The 16,885-nt window shown below is 42.8% G+C and overlaps 1 protein-coding gene across 1 annotated transcript; it reads left to right on the top strand.

Annotated features, from left to right (window-relative positions):
• Positions 1 to 461: 461 nt before the first annotated feature.
• On the top strand, positions 462 to 16,592 carry vars2 (valyl-tRNA synthetase 2, mitochondrial). The gene is made up of 30 exons (XM_019253353.2): positions 462 to 833; positions 934 to 1,130; positions 3,571 to 3,652; positions 3,745 to 3,845; positions 3,939 to 4,060; positions 4,139 to 4,205; positions 4,395 to 4,492; positions 4,582 to 4,663; positions 4,875 to 4,994; positions 5,501 to 5,609; positions 5,704 to 5,792; positions 6,458 to 6,548; positions 6,635 to 6,762; positions 6,876 to 6,979; positions 7,738 to 7,819; positions 7,894 to 7,970; positions 8,159 to 8,246; positions 8,370 to 8,463; positions 9,942 to 10,012; positions 10,094 to 10,219; positions 10,320 to 10,424; positions 11,402 to 11,470; positions 11,586 to 11,664; positions 11,959 to 12,089; positions 13,232 to 13,384; positions 13,595 to 13,819; positions 13,993 to 14,104; positions 14,214 to 14,419; positions 15,290 to 15,439; positions 15,592 to 16,592. Coding segments are annotated over exons 1-30 (3,231 nt in total). The 5' UTR covers positions 462 to 832; the 3' UTR covers positions 15,664 to 16,592.
• The last annotated feature ends 293 nt before the right edge of the window (positions 16,593 to 16,885 follow it).

Here is a 16,885-nt window from a genome sequence, read left to right as displayed (position 1 = left end):
AGCCCTCTTGTGGACAATGTAAACGTGACAAATGAACAAAAGACCGACATTTTTACTGAAAATTTTTCGATACATGTTTTATTTTGAAAGGTTGACAGGAAGCTTAGCTTCTTTAACGGCTGAGTTTGACAACGGTAGTGTTGTGTATTGATGGGAAGTTAGGGTTCTTTTTAGGGAATCAGATCATTTGACTCAGATCAGTGTTTGGGAAGTTAGAGTCTTTTAACTGACGCGGATCAGCTGCCTGTTCTGTTTCCTGTCCTGATTGAGCTTATACAGCTGCCATGTGAGCGAGGGAACGTACTGCATGAAAACGAACGAATCACTCACTGAGACTACTCATTACTCCCGAGTCATATAAAAGATTAGTTCGTATTGAACGAATCGTTCACGAACGACACACCACTAGTGTTGTGGGGAAGATATTTCCAGACGGACAGCCTCTCATAGGTGTATATCTGCGATATATGTGTTAATCTATGCTTTAAGGGGGAAATAACTGTTTAGAACAATTGTTTATGTTTTTTAAAGAATTACCGGAGTGAAAAATGTCTTTAGAATAAATAAAAACCAAAGGGAGAACAAATCCTGAAGGTGGCAGTAATGTTGCTGTTAAACCCCGAAGAAGAAGAAGATTAGTTCCGGTTCAAGAAAAGGGTTCCTCATGCTGAGATTAAAAGAAAAACAACATCAGAATAATATAAAATGAAACAGTTATAATATGAGGATATACAGTGAGTTAATGTTTACATGTAGTGTTAAGTAGGAACCATACAGAAATGCACTTTCCAGGGTTTACAACGAGGAAGCAGCTGAGTTAAAGGTCGTGCACAGTGAGTAAACGTCACATGGTGTCATTCATAAGGTGTCTTAAGCATGACATGACATGACATGACATGACATGACATGACTGTGCTTCTGTGTGTCTGTCAGTGCTGCTGAGGATGTGGCGGGCAGGTCAGCTCCTGAGGCTGACAGGCAGAGGAGGCAGACTCTGCTCCTCCTCCTCCTCTTCATCTTCATCTTCATCTTCATCTTCATCTCAGTCAAACTCCTCTCTGCGGCCCCAGAAAGAGAAACAGAGGCGAAGACGAGAGCGAGATGAGGCCATACTGTCAAAGCAACCCAGTGTAAGTAAGGAAGGAAGAGCCAGGTAAAGTTGTGAATGACATCTAAGAGGCAAAACACTGTGGCCCCATGAAAAGACATCACACTGGGTCCCACCATCACACACAGGCAACGCCAACCATGTGCAAATCTGTAAGCACACCTCTACCTGAGAAGGCTTCAGCTGTCTTATAGTCCGATACTAACTGAGCTGTGATAATATATCACCGTGTAGACATGCAGGAAACATTCTGCAAACAGATAATTAAATAATTTAACTATTAAAATCCATAAATGATATTGTTACCCTTGAATAAGGAGGACTGGATTCAAAGTATCAAAGTTTAAGTTGAATTTATTGAATAGAATAGAATAGAATAGAATAGAATAGATCTTTATTGTCATTGTCACAGGTACAACGAGATTGAAAGTGCTTCTAGTCAGTCAGTGCAACATAAATAAAATCCTAGCGTTAAAATGACTAGTAAGTGTTAAAATAACTAGAATAAATAAGAATAAAAATACCTGAGACATTAAAATGTACTAAAATAAATAAAATTAAACATGTGCTAAAATCAAAATAAATACTAAATATGCTAAAAGGAGCATACACCCATTACGTAAAACATTAAAACATTTGTTCTTGTACAAGAAGGAGCGTTTAACAGTGCAACACACATAAAGGGGTTACAGAGAAAAGGCTCCTCGAGGAGCTCTAACAGTTGGTTCTTATACAATTTTTAAAAATGGGCTGTCTCGGACACCTCCACAATAATTGGTTATTTGGTTTTCCGCTTAGTGATGAACATTATGTTTCTTGTCCAAAATTCCACTTCTCAGGCCTGTCTGTCACATCCTCGTCTCTCCTGTCCTTGAACTACTGATTTGACACGGTCCAAAATAAGGGAAGTGCACGAGACATGCAAAAGACAGGATACACACACTATATGAGTTAAAACATCTGAACCCCAGTATAATCCTGATATTTTTAACAGATATGTTAAAAAAAACTGTTATGTTAACGTTCTAATATTTTTTCAGGGCCCCTGTCAGTCACGGGCCCTCAGAATCGTCCTAACTTTTCGCCCCCTAATGGCGCCCCTGGGCCTACACATCCCAGAATGCAACTCTTCAACCTCACACTGAGACATCATCTTGGTTATTTCTTTGCCTCATGTTGTGGAGGATTTTATTCATCAATGGTCAGTCCAGTCTGTGGAGAAAGTGTTATGTAATTTTCTATCCTTAGGTTACACAAGGTCACGTGTGGGCCTCGAAGTCCTCGGCAGTCTATCTCAACACTGTGGTGGCCGGGGTCGAAGAGACTTATTGCTGCCTTCTTAGTCATAATAGATAGCTGGCCGTTGACGTTCCAATCTGCGTAAACAGACATCTGTGTCTCCAGACTAGAATGTGTCGACAATAACACCTCCATGGGTAAAGACATTCTCTTTGACTAATTCTGGGTGTGTAGTATTTGTGGTGTTATCTTGGGGTTTAAAGTCGATCCACCAGGATGAGTTTGGCAGAATGTGAGACCGACTCAGGCACTTCTGATGAACTTTGAGAGTGTCTCTAATTCTCCTTGATCAAGTGTCAATAAATAATACAGCATAAGACATCAGAGGCTGCTGAACACTTTCTTCCTTCCTGACCTCACCATTGACCTTTGACTTCAGCAATTTCTCCACAACAGAGAGAGTGTCGAAAGGTTTATCGAAGCTTGGCCAAGGAGAGTGAAGGATTTATCAATACACCTGTCATGATTTGATACAAGGAAACAAAGAAATATGTTTACATTTTAGTCATTTAGCTGATGCTTTTATCCAAAAAGAGATTTCTGGGGTTCAGTATCTTGCCCAAGGACACTTCAACATGCAGACTGGAGGAGCCGGGGACCGATCATCCGATTAGTGGACGACCCGCTCGACTCCTGAGCCACAGCCGCCCCTTTTTGTATCAAGGGAGTGAGTCATCCTCTGACCTTGGTTACCATAGTAATTGACCAGAATAGAGCCTGCTTTCCTAAACACCAGAGACGATTAGATTAGACTTTAATAACCTCACACTGGGGGAAATTCACTTGTCACAGCAGCAAGGTCGATAAGAAATGACTCATAAATAAGAAATATGTAGAAAATTTGTCATCGTCGTGAGTCATGCTGGTGTTTGACTGTGGTAGAGCTCCTTCTTACACGGTGGGGGTAACAGTCTGTTGCTGAAGGAGCTGTTTAAGGCCTCCACAGTCTCACAGTTGTTCATGATGGATGTCAGCTTCACTCCCTCTGTGGAGTCTAGGGGGCAGCAACAACTAACAAACTGTCAGTGAGAACAATGCTGCGTTTTGTTTGAAACAGTTGATTATAACTGAGTTGTAACATTGTCCACACTGTCCCAACACACCCATAGATGGATATTAAAGAGGTAGTTACTCTGACAGTTTGATGATATTTTTGTCTCCAGGCTGCTGAAGACGAAGCAGTGACCTGGAGCGAGAAGCAGAAGATCGTGTACACCGCTCAGACACCTGCTGGGACAAAGAAAGGTGACTGACTTCCTGTCGGCAGGTTTTGTTACCAGCTCCTCTACCTGCCGTGTCTCTTTGCAGACTTGACAAAGTATTATTTTTCTGTGTAGACACCAGTTTGCCGTTCCCATCCGAATACAGTCCAGATTATGTGGAGGCCAGCTGGTATCAGTGGTGGGAGAAAGAGGGATTCTTCAGACCAGAGCAACACGTGAGTAGAAGCAGTGCTTGTGCCTGAATTAGAGAGACAGGCCTCTCTCTCTGCTTTTTAAACTTTTAAACTTAATGTCTTCATGTCCATCAGGAGACGTTACCTCACTCTGTGGATCGGACCTTCTCTCTGTGTATTCCTCCTCCAAACGTGACGGGAACTCTGCACATAGGCCACGCTCTGACCGTCGCTGTGGAAGACGCTCTGGTTCGATGGTAACTACAGAAAATATTGAGAGTCAGATTCAGAATTTGTCGACGTGACAGTAAATATATTAATCTGTAATCCATCAGGAGAAGGATGCAAGGCCACAGAGTGCTGTGGGTCCCTGGATGTGACCATGCAGGTATCGCAACACAGGTATGATAACTTTCTCTCTTCTTTTTCTTTCATGACAGTTTTGGTTTTAAAAGATAGGCTCATGTGTTTTTTAAAACAATTTTCACATGCACATCTGTGAGTTAAGAGTTGTTGGTTACAGTTCAAGTGAAGAAAACCCACCACCTGTTTGGCGAGTCTCATTTAGTCGTTTCTGTGAATGTTGAACAGGCCGTGGTGGAGAGGAAGCTCCTGAGAGAACAAGGGAAGCGCAGACACGACTTCACCAGACAAGAGTTTCTGCAGCAGGTGTGGAAATGGAAGAACGAGTGAGTGTCTTCGCGTTTACGACATCGTTTTTTCATCTACTGTTTTAGTCTGCATGATGTTTGAGTGTTTTTGTCTCTGTGTGTCCCAGGAAAGGAGACGAGATCTACCACCAGCTGAGGAGGCTTGGGGCGTCTCTGGATTGGAGCAGAGCGTGTTTCACAATGGACCCAGTAAGACTCCAGCCTTAAGCCCCCCACAGTGATCATACGTTGACATAGAAATCTGAGAAATTGATTAAAAAACTGTCAGGGTGTGAAATATTATATCTACAGTTCACAGTCCACTGAGGAGCGATGAAGAGGGTTTATAATAATGTTAAGCAAGTGTCAAAAGTACGACCTTTCAAACTGTTTTTGATGAGTTACTCTGTTCTTCTTTCAGGATTTCAGCCGGGCTGTAACTGAGGCCTTCGTCAGGCTGTGTGACTCCGGTCTGATTTATCGCTCGGAGGGTTTGGTCAACTGGAGCTGTGCTCTGGAGTCTGCCATCTCTGACATAGAGGTGAAACAGCTTCACACTTATTTTACAGTAAATCCTGCAGGTAGACAAGATAATGGTTACCACGTATCGACGGCATAAAACTAAGGCTCTTCCTTTTCCACTGGCTTCCCTTTACTCAGCAGCCGAAAGCTACTTTAACTCACTGCTCAAGCGATGATCAGGACTTTCTGTTCCACTTGTCAGATGATTGGGGAAGGAAGGAAGTCAAATGTTTAAGGCCTTCAGGGTACCAAACTACTATTTCTAAGGACAAGAGTGAAGTTTTACACTTAAGCAATGTCCTTTTATTTTGAAAGGAAGACCTTTTCTCATTGCTGAGCCGATGCAGGAACTATTTTCCACCTTTGGCCTCCATCTGAGGGGTTGATGTTTGGGAAAATCACCAGAAACCTTCAACCTGTATTGTGTCTTGGCAACTGGTTAATGTGTTCGATCTCTAATGCCACAGACAGCGATGCCTCTGCATGTACTCGTATATGTATTTGAAGTTGTGACTTTCCTCTCAGGTGGATTCGAAGGAGCTCTCTGGACAGACAGCGTTGTCTGTTCCTGGTTATGAAAACAAAGTGGAGTTTGGAACGATGCTCACCTTTGCGTACCCGATAGATGGACAGGGCGAGTATCTGTGACTGACTCTAAATATGATACATGTTGTGTTTGTTCTAGTTATAATGTTTTAGTATGATCTCTCTTTTCTCTGTGTTTTTAGATGGAGAGGTGGCGGTGTCCACCACCCGTCCCGAGACTATGCTGGGAGACGTGGCTATAGCCGTCCACCCTGACGATCCTCGATATCAGGCAAGTCAGATGTACAGACATAAATATTGATAAATCAGATGATTGTAAAGTTAATTTGACCTTGAATGGTTGAAATTAGAGAACCTAGACACCTTTTTTTTAAATAGATCGTAAGTCAACAAGGTTGTAACTGTTTGTTCGGTCTTTAACAATGATTTTAAGAGCTCGTCGTGCTCATTAATGTAAAATCTTTCAGAAAAATAATAAGCTGTCAGATAAATACAGCTGTAAAATACAATACAGGAGCCCAACAAAGGGACTTAAACACAGTTCTTTAAGCTCCATTAATCACAGTGACATCAGTTTGACCATAAATCAGCTGTGCTCACTGATTTGCTCACAGGGAAACGCCTGCAGCTCGCCGTCCTCTCTCCAGAGGCTCCCTGTGGCTTTGACAAAGACTTTTATGCAAATGAATACAGATTTTTTTTGTGGTTTTAACATTCATCATCGTTGTAAGTGATTATTACATTAGTGGCATGAGGACAGAGTTTCTTTCACCACCAACGCTGCTGGCTTACTGGTACGCTTGATCCACAGAGAGATATAAATTAGGAATTTGAGGTGAGGGGTGTCAACCTTTAAGGGACACCTACCACATTATAAATGGAGGCAGTTGATAGATTTCTACATTGTTACATCACTGTCTGTCCGCCTTGTTCCAGGCTGTTCACGGGAAGCACTGCAGACACCCCTTCACCCACAGGCTCCTGCCCATCATCACTGATTCCCTGGTGGACATGGAGCTAGGAACTGGTAACGGCAGCGTTTTATGTTGTGTGCGTTCTGACACGCTGAACCAATCCTGATATCTGAGCCGCTCTGTGTCGGTCGGTTCTCAGGCGCAGTGAAGGTGACTCCTGCTCACGACCACACCGACTTCCTGCTGTCACAGAGACACTCGCTGCCGCGCCTCACCGTGATCGGAGGAGACGGCACCATGACGCACCCCTGTGGACAATGGCTGGAGGTGCATGGACACCACTGTCATTATCTGCATGTGAAGTGTTGAGAAGATTTGATTCGTCGTGACATGTGACGCTGTCTCAAGGTTTTCATCCCAGCTTGTGTCTCTTTTTGAAGGGAGTGAAGCGTTTTGATGCCCGGCAGCTTGTTGTGGACGCTCTGGTTGAGAAGAAGCTGTTCAGAGGAAAGAAGAGTCACGCAATGACTTTACCCGTCTGCAGGTAGAGGACACACACACACACACACACACACACACACACACACACACACACACACACACACACACACGTGGTAATTGTACACCAGGGATCTTCAACCTTTTTCAGCCCTTGGATGAGAGACAAACAGAACAGGGACCCCCACATGTAATTATTCTCTTAAGCCTGGCCTATAATAACTTTTATATTTACTTTATTCAACTTTTATTTCACCTTATTAACCTGTTTATATGCCTAATATGTGTTTATGATTGATATAAAGTTCATGCATAATTATTATCGGTGATTAAATGCCAAGAGCTCTGTGTTTTTGGACACGTCCGCTGATTTATCACCATTATTTTGGTGAAAATTGTCAATTATTATTACAAAAAATTGGCGTTTGTAGGTTTGTCTTTTGTCCTATAATATATAATAATATAATTATATTTAAGAATATGGCTGAACAGCATCTCAGCGACACGATACATTGCATCCCAGTAAAATTTCCACAGCTGTTCCAGTGTTGACCAGCCAGTTTTTCTGCTTGTTTGTGGCGTCAAAGTAGTGAAAGTTAAGAATCACAACTCAAGTCAGTTTGTTTAGTTTAGAATCAAATATTTTAGTTTTTTATTGTTTATTTTCCCCTGGGATGGAAATTAGTCTCTTTAGCTCACCAAACAGAGACGACAAGATGATAAACACAGGTCACAAACATGCAGCACAAGCTTCTCGCTGCTTTCCTTGGTTCTTTGTGATGGTTTCTCTCTTCCCCGTCTCAGTCGCTCAGGAGATATCATCGAACCTCTTCTAAAGAAGCAGTGGTTCGTCCACTGTGAGGAAATGGCTAAAAAAGCCGTACAGGTGAGATCTCAACACTTCGGTTTGGAAACATAGTGAAGAATAGAGTATCTCAACATTTCAATCTTCCCTGTCAGGCTGTGGAGGACGGACAGCTGGAAATCATCCCGCACTTCTACACCAAGACATGGAAGAACTGGTTGTCCAACATCAGGTAAACTGTTCCCCGACCTTTGACTTGGGAAAGAAGAATATATCCGAGCGGTGGTGTGAGGAGGAACAATGGTTTTGTGTGTCGTCGTTTCTGGCGTGACATGCTTGAAATGACACCACGCTGATGATGAATAAACTCTTGTTTCAAAGTATGGCTTGTCAACAATGTCACCTCTGTTTGCTTTACAGCGATTGGTGCGTTTCCAGGCAGCTTTGGTGGGGTCATCAGGTCCCTGCTTACCAAGTGGAGCTTCCTAATCCTACTGACAGACACGAGGTCTGTGAACACCTTCAGGCCTTTCAGCCAATGTAACCCTAAACACAAGTTATAGAAATGGACGAGTGTCAGTCTTCTCTAGACTGTGCATGCAAGTTTCATTGTGTGTGTCGTTTGTCGTAGGAGCGTTGGGTTTGGGGACGGAGCGATGACGAGGCCCGACAGAGAGCTGCTGTCAAATATGGAGTGAAGCCGGAAGACGTCACTTTGACTCGGGGTGAATCATTTTATTGGTCGTTTAAGCCAATATCAGTATAATACCAATATATATCTGCCATTACAGTCCAACAAATGTTGGCATATAAATGATCGAGGGCGGAACTCAAACAGGACTCAGAAGCTGAGGTGTCAGTGAGCAGATTCATTTGGAGACAACAAAACCTCTCGACAGAATGATTCAAAACAAAATGCTATGAAAACTAACCTAAGGGAGAACTAGGCCAAAACTAAAGTAAACAAAAAACACTCCTAAGGAGGAAAAAAACTCTATACCGGTTATGCAAAATTATCTAAATCACTCTCAAGGAGGAAAATCAAAAGGCTACAAAACATTAACTTAAACCTCTACTAGAAAAACATGGAAGAAACAAAAACTCTCCTGAAAGGCGGAGGCTAGACAATACTGTACACTAAAACCAAGAACTGAAAATCTCTCCAAGGGAGGCTGACAATAAATCGACTAAACTAAACACTAAGAACCAAAAGCAAGACCAACTCTTTAGAGGCAGAAAAAAACTCCCGAACATACACACTGTGGCGCTGGCTTGGCTGATCGGACATAAGACGAAACACTTTGGCACAGGACAAAGGGAGACACAGAAACTATATAGACACACACAGATGGGTAATGGGGAACAGGTGGAGACAATCACTGCCAATTCAAACTGTCTGAACGCCGAAGCTGAAATCAACAAACATTTTCACATATGTCGTGTTCTTTAGCTTCTGAATGCAGACTGGAGAAGGTCCAGACCGGCTGGGATGTTGAACCAGTTTGTCAAAGCGCCTCATCAGTTTGTGGGGGGTGATGGATGGATGGACAGGATGAAGTCGTAGAGATTAGACTTTGCAGACAGGGGGTACAGACGATGGTGGCTGCGAAAAGACAAATATCAGTGTTACAGGAACAAGTTGCCGTAGTAACTGAGCTTGAATTTGTTCCAGACAGAAAAATGAGTCAGGGCAACTGAAATAATGCTGACTTACTTAGGAAAACTCATTCCTGTGGCTCCTTTTTGCTGCATGTCATCCCTGTCCTCCCTCTCTCTTCAGTCTCTTTTGTAGCCCAAAATATAATCTAGAGACTGAGGCTGAGTTAGCCTTAAAGTCTTATTTTGTCCGTTTACTTCTGCTGTCATTGGACATTTGTCTGGAGTAGGCTGTGCGGGGTGCAGAGCAGCATATTTGCATGCACCACCATCACCATGGCATTATGAATATTAAGAATATGCCCTCTTCAGTGCACAGTTGTAATATTGTCAGCCACAGATTTCCATACAAGTATCAAATGCCCTGTTCTGTGCGTATGTTTTGAATACCAATAACCAGTCAGGCGACTCTCATAACAGCTGTTTGTTATTAGTAGTTCACATTAGGTCATCTTACAGTCAACAGATACTAAACAAACTTTCCCAGGTAATGTTGTAAATATGTAAATATTACATGTATTTCTTGTTTGCACACTTCCTGTGTCAGACCCTGACGTCCTGGATACGTGGTTCTCCTCTGGGTTGTTTCCCTTCGCCATGCTCGGCTGGCCTAAGCAGGTACCGCACTCCCTCCTCCAGAACACATCCCTGTATGAACCTTTCCCTTTGTGTTATAACCACAACCCGCACTTCCCACAGACCGCCGACCTCCAGCGCTTCTACCCCAACTCCATCCTGGAGACGGGCAGCGACCTGATATTCTTCTGGGTTGCAAGGATGGTGATGCTCGGTACAGAGCTGACAGGACAGCTGCCTTTTAGACAGGTAAATAAATAAAGAGAAACCTGAAACAAAACCATAGTTTGATGGATCACAGTGCTGATTTTTCTCTCTCTCTCTTTTGTATTCTTGCCGTACCTCTCAGGTTCTACTCCACTCTCTGGTGAGAGACAAACACGGCAGGAAAATGAGCAAATCTCTGGGAAATGTCATCGACCCATTAGATTTCATACACGGAGTCTCTCTGGAGGTAGGTTAGCAGCACAGGCTCGGTCCAGGAGGCGGATTACTGTTAATGACTTTCTAATATCTGTCGCGCTGAATGAAGCGGCAGAACTCTGAGGTGTCAGAAATAATATAATCTCCACACACTCCAAAGTAAGAAGTCAAGTAGAAGTTTACTTCTAAATTGTCCTTATAAATATACATCACAGCTTCAAGCTGTCGGAGTCAGTGAATGTCCTGTATCCTTCCTAATTTAGTTGCTCATAAAATAAAGATGAATTAAAGCGACATCAACACGCTTTAAAACATTTATCATCAGCTGTCATTTGTACGTCTGTTCTTACATGTGTATGTAACTTTGTGCAACCGCGAGAAGTTCGTAGTGCTTTACGGTACCAAGTCACAAACCACAGGGAGCTCAGAGCACCGTGTTTGTACCACAAGTGATTCGGACCACCAAAGGAGGTTTTCAGGCCCAGGGTGTGGTGCAGTGTAGTGCCAGAACAGGAGCTGGCCACTGTAACCGGGCTCAACAGCCACTTTAGATATAATGACAAAGACATAAAGACTGAAGGTGACGTTTAACGGAAGAGAAAGAGAGAAAGTGACAGAAAAAGAAGCCAAGAGTAAATCTGAGACTGACTTTTAGTCATTGGTGAGACCTTGGTAAAATAAAAGGCCAAAAGACAGATGCACCTGGACTAGTAATATGAGCTGATAATAAATAATAAATAAAGAACTCCTAGTAAGATTATTTAATTGTATCTAACATAAAAAAATTACTTCTGCGCTGCCCTGACTTCCATTCTTAGGAGTCGGAGTTTATAAAGAGTGAAGGCGTCGTAGCTTCTCTGGAATGTGAGTCACAGAGCTGAAGAGGCGACAGCCGATAGTAGAAAGTGGTTAACAGCACACCGAACACAGCCGTCTGAACGAATTCCCACAAAAGACTTTTTGTTGTCAAACTCTTTCTCCGCTTGTTTTCTCGTTCTCTCCTCTCAGAGACTTCAAGAGAAAGTGAAGGAGGGGAACCTTGACCCCAGGGAGCAACTGGTTGCCATGGAAGCACAGGTTAGCCCCCTTTTTTTTTCTCCTATCTGTTTCTTTCTGGCTGACAGAGCTCGCTCATTATTACTTCCTCTCTTATCTGTCTGCTCCATCTGCTGCTCCCCCCCCCCTCCGACAGAGGAGAGACTTCCCCAAGGGGATCCCTCAGTGCGGGACCGATGCTCTGAGATTCGCCCTTTGCTCTCACAGGACGCAGGGTGAGTGACTCTCGGCCGCTGCTCGCTTCAGCTGACGAGGAAGGCCGTTTGTCAGTGGGAGACAAAGTGTTGCAGGAAACTTTAGCCAGATGGAGAGAGAGATGAGTTGTGACAGCACAGCACAGAAAGGGGAACTCCACTCCATTTTTCATAGTTAGGAGTAAAACTCTCAGGAGCCGCAGAGTATTAGCAGATAACCAAGCCTTACGTTAAAACAACACAGGGAGGGCTCAGTTGTTTAAGGTACCACTGTGAGACTTCATATACCTTCATTTTTTTTGCTGCCTTCGACAGGTGAAGACATCAGTTTGTCCGTCTCTCAGGTCCTGAGCTGCAGGAACTTCTGTAATAAAATGTGGCAGACGCTGAGATTCACACTGGGAGTGCTCGGCGACAACACGACACCAGTGACAACACTGGAAGAGGTACAGCAAAGAACCCGCCCATCTGACTGCATGGATTTCAATGGATGTTGTTGGGGGGGGAAAGGCCAGGCTTGTCTTTACGTTAATAATAAGATATCAATAATAAAACCTAAGAATTTCAAACCAAAACCAACAAACACAGGACAGGTCACAGCCGCTCATCTTACACAAATCAGCAGCTTTAAGTGTCTGGTTACAGCAGATGGTGGAGGGGAGGATTTACATGAATGAAATCTGTCACATGATCCACAGAAACTACAGATTCCGGCTTGTAAATGCTGTTAATGTCAACGTCCAAGTATGAATTACAACTCCAATATGTCCAAATACGAACACACAGTTTGTTGTTTCAGGTAGATTATCCCAAATTCCTGTGATGCAGCAATGCATAAGTACAGATCTGGAGTCAGGACATGGTTAGCCTGGCCTTTAATAATAATTACTAAACAGTTTGCTCACATTGCTTTACAATAAAAACACAATAAAAGCAAATAACTCAACATATAGACAAGATAAAGTAAGTTAATGTTAAATACCAACAGTTAGGAAAAAGCTGTATATTTAGACTGGTGGAGCTTTAAAGGAGGATACAGAGTTTCCTGCCTTCAGCCCCCAGGCAGGGTGTTGCACAGTTGAGCCCTGACAGAGGATCTCAAGAGGTTATCATGCTCACAGAGTGTTAACAGATCACAGATAAAGGCAGGAGCCTCTTTTTGTGCTATGACATGCTGTACTTATACATAGTCAGTGTTGACGGTCAAGCACTCTCTCAGTTCGGAGAAGCAGACACAAAAGCCGAGCGATGAAAAAACACATTTTAGCCACATAAAAAAAAAAAAGACTCACTTCCAGAAAATCAATATCCGTTTCAGTGCACGCTATATTAAGAATATTGGCACTGACCGTAGGGAACCAATCACATCGCAGACTGTATTATGTTTCAGATGCAGGTTGTTTGGGTCAGACAGTCGCGAAATCAGACTGAAATCAAACTTCAGACGTTTGTAAAGATGTCAAAGATGACGCGTGCTTGTTCGATCCGAACAGTTGATCTGCAGTTGGTGGTACAGTGCTATGATTTCTTTGTAGGAATCCGTGATGTAGCTTTAACAATAACAAAATAAATGTTTTCCAATTTTCAGACAGCTCCTCTGAGCAGCATGGACCAGTGGATCTGCTCCAGACTCTACAGCACAGCAGTGCAGTGTGAGGAAGCTTTTGAAGCCTACGAGCTGCACGCTGTCACGTCTGCCCTGTACTCATTCTGGGTCCACAGCCTGTGTGACGTCTACATGGTGAGGAGCATTTACCTTCACAATACAGCACACAGCTTGATGTCATTAAAAAAAAAAAGGACATATTAGAAAGAAAGTCATTACTTTTGTATTAGCGGTAATCTACTTACCGCTCAGCCTTGAAATTGATCGGATCAATCTAAATAAAATCACGGTAGTTACCTCATTGTGGAGGTGTGTTTGTCATCTCCCTCTCTCTGTGTCCTATAGGAGTACATGAAGCCTGTGCTGCTCCAGCAGGATGACAGCGGCAGATCGAGGCAGGTGGCCAGCAGTGTCCTCTATCACTGTGTGTCGATGTCTCTGGCCCTGCTCTCCCCTTTCATGCCCTTCATCACTGAGGAGCTGTGGCAGAGACTCCAACCGTTCAGACCCGGACCTGCTGCCCAGACCAACAGCCTGTGTTTACAGCCGTATCCCTCCTCCTCTCAACTGGTAGGACGACAACCAACCAAACCTCGTGATGAGCAGATATTCTGCAGCAGAGTTTGTCGTCACGAGTAAAACAAACCATGCAGAACAAACAAATAAAAAAACACAGAATGAGGTTTGTCCATCACTAGATACAGTATGTGTGTTTGTTTTTCTTTTACCTCTCCATCCTGCAGGCACACTGGAATTTCCCTGAAACAGAGAGAGACTTCTTGCTAGTCCAGGAAGTGATCCGAGTCGCCCGCTCGCTACGAGCCCAGTGCGGCATGACCAAAGAAAAACCTGTCAGTGAGTAACTGCTCAAAGACTGCAGGATATAAATCTGGATGCAGGAAATATTGATGGATTCATAAACGCATGCAGTCAGAGTGGTTCATATCCACGTTGTGTGTTTCAGTGTGGGCAGTGTGTTCACCCAGCCAGGCTCAAGTCCTCCTTCAGTTCGGGTCAGCTGTTTGGACTTTGAGCCGGATCTCCAACCTCCACCTCTACTGTCCTCACGGAGCAGACGACCTCCTCTCCACACACTCCGCTCCTCCTCCACCTGAAGGAAGCCTCCTCGGCGTGGTGGATCACACCTGTCAGTTACACCTTCATGTTCAGGTGTGTAGCCACTTTCTTCTAAGCAGAATGAAGAGGGATTAGCAGGGCTGAGTCACAGCTAATCAGTTAACATGCCAAAAATATATTTTCATATTTTTAATAATCAGTTCATCTCTCAAAATCATTCTCTGGCTTCTTAAATTTGAAGATTTTCTGCTTTTCTTTGTATCATATTGTGATAAATAAAACATCTAGGGGCTTGGACTGACTGATAAAAATAATAACTGACTCACTAAATAAGTTATTTGAGGATGTCAACTCTGAGAAATTCTGAAAAATCTTCACCAATAGATATTTTGAACTTGAAGATTTCGAGTGTTCTCCTCCGTCTCTCTGCAATAAAACGCCACTGACCACATCGTGCAGAAGTAACAGTCAAGGCGCAGCAGCCGTCACGTGTTTGTCCTTGTAGCGAAGTTTTCCCGTCCCATAAATAAGGACAAACTTACAGCCTTGTACTGTTACTGTAGCTCAGTTAAACTGAAACATTTCAATTTACGGTAACCACAAAACAGTTTGTTTTACAAACATGTAGCTGCATTTGTCCAGGTAAAGCACAAATAGCCCAAAACTTGAACCTGAATCATGAGGGTGCCATATTTCTCATTCAAAACAGTCAATTTCATCAACTGACAACTGATTAAAATAAATTATTTGACCAAATTGAAGAGGTATTTGATGTATAAGAGTAAAAAAATCAAGACATTAAGATGAAAAAACAGAATTATTAGATATTAAAGGTGAAGCTCACTTAAAGTCAACCACATCTGTGCACATCAGTATACTGTTGTATTCCACGGTTTTCATTGTGGTGATGGGGATGTTGATCGTGTCGAACAACAAACAGTATTTTATCATTTTCTCTGTCAGAGTGGGATAAACGTCGACAAACAGATCCTGCAGCTCTCTCGGCGCAGAGACAAGCTTGTCCCAAAGCTGGAGAAAATCCTCTGCAGAGTCCGATCTCCGGACTATCTGACCAAAGCTCCCGCTCATGTCAGAGAGCAGATAGACAGCAAGGTGAGCACCGGGCGGTACGATGCATGGGAACTGATCGGTATTGTTTATCATCATATCTAAGGTGGTGTTGTCATTTTCCTCTAAAAACTTGAACGTTGAAGTGATCTATCATTTAACTCTTCACTGTGTTCCTCCTCTTCCTCTGCGTTCAGATGTCAGCCCTGCAGCAGGAACTGAAGACCGTTGAGGACCAGCTGAGAGTCCTTCAAGAGACCCAAAACTGACAAACTTGAAGAATTATTTATGTTACCCGAGCTGGAGATCTGAACACTACTTGAATGAAGGAGAAATAGCTTGCATTATATCATGAATATGTTGTTTATGTAATGCAGTATCACTCCGTGAAGGTGTGATACTGCAGGACTGCAATGAGGAGAGTACTGCAGTGAATGGATTTTTAACCAGCTGCAGGTATTCATGGAAGTTTTCTGCACTTCATTAGTCGCTCCTGATCAGTAAATGTGTGTCCTGTCGTGATGTTTTACTTGTTGTGATCACAAAATGGCTTTTCTATTATGAATCCTTCATGTTGATCATTGTTTTTAAGCTGATAAAGGTGTTTTCTCATTGGGTATGTCAGAATTTTGATGCCCTGGTCCAACATATAAGGCTAGTTATGTAAAAAAAAAAAACGTCAGTCAGGTGGGGATTACATGTTATGTTGCATACTGGACAGCAAATGTCCATGAACTCACTCAAAAATGAGACAGTAGTATCACTTAATAATTTCTGCTGGCTGACTACAGGAAGTCAGTCTAAGTATGACATCAGCCACAGAAGTGGTGCAGATTTTGGCATGAATACTGAGCCAAAGACGAGTGAGACAAATCATTTATTTGGAATTTGGAAGTATTTCTAAAAACTAAAAACACCCACTCATAAAAATTGGACAACAGGGTTTCCCCTTCGCCGTCCTAGGAAGGGATTTAGAAGTGGACATACCATTCCATCTGTGTGCCATCCATCTTTTTGTCTGTCTCCAACAAGTCCCTCACTTCAGTGAAGTGCAATACTTAATCACTGGAGAGACCCTTTAAACCGACAGAGAAAACTGACTTTGGATGCGAGTGTTACAGAGATTATATGGTGATTAAAAGGAATGTATGATTATTGGTGTGAATGCTGGAAGCAACAAAGAAAATTTTTATTATTATTCTGTGCTTTTTTTGTTGTCATAATTACTTCCACTTTTTTTAACATAAAATCTTCACAAAGACATCACAATATTCAACAATAACACTCAGCTCACAGTCTGGGCAGCCCCTTACAAATTAAAGCCAGCTGTGCAGTTTACCATCAGATTGTAAAATATTTAGTACTTACAATATTCCATATATATCACCCATTATTGTTAATATTAAAGCTTTTAAAGCCAGTAATGCAGTTTAGTGTTCAAGCATTTACACTCATATCTAGCTGTTTATTCTGTATATAAATCTACCAATT

This window comes from Larimichthys crocea, chromosome XIII (genome assembly GCF_000972845.2).
Source record: "Larimichthys crocea isolate SSNF chromosome XIII, L_crocea_2.0, whole genome shotgun sequence".
Lineage (NCBI taxonomy): Eukaryota > Metazoa > Chordata > Actinopteri > Sciaenidae > Larimichthys > Larimichthys crocea.
The sequence above is the reverse complement of the archived record's forward strand: the minus strand, read 5'-3'. Positions and strand labels throughout refer to the sequence as shown.

What these genes read in the sequence shown, in the direction of transcription:
- vars2 (XM_019253353.2), top strand. An exon ending in CGTGTTTCACAATGGACCCA is followed by an intron (nt 4,664 to 4,874) that starts GTAAGACTCCAG and finishes TTCTTCTTTCAG; the next exon opens with GATTTCAGCCGGGCTGTAAC. An exon ending in AGACGTCACTTTGACTCGGG is followed by an intron (nt 8,464 to 9,941) that starts GTGAATCATTTT and finishes TTCCTGTGTCAG; the next exon opens with ACCCTGACGTCCTGGATACG.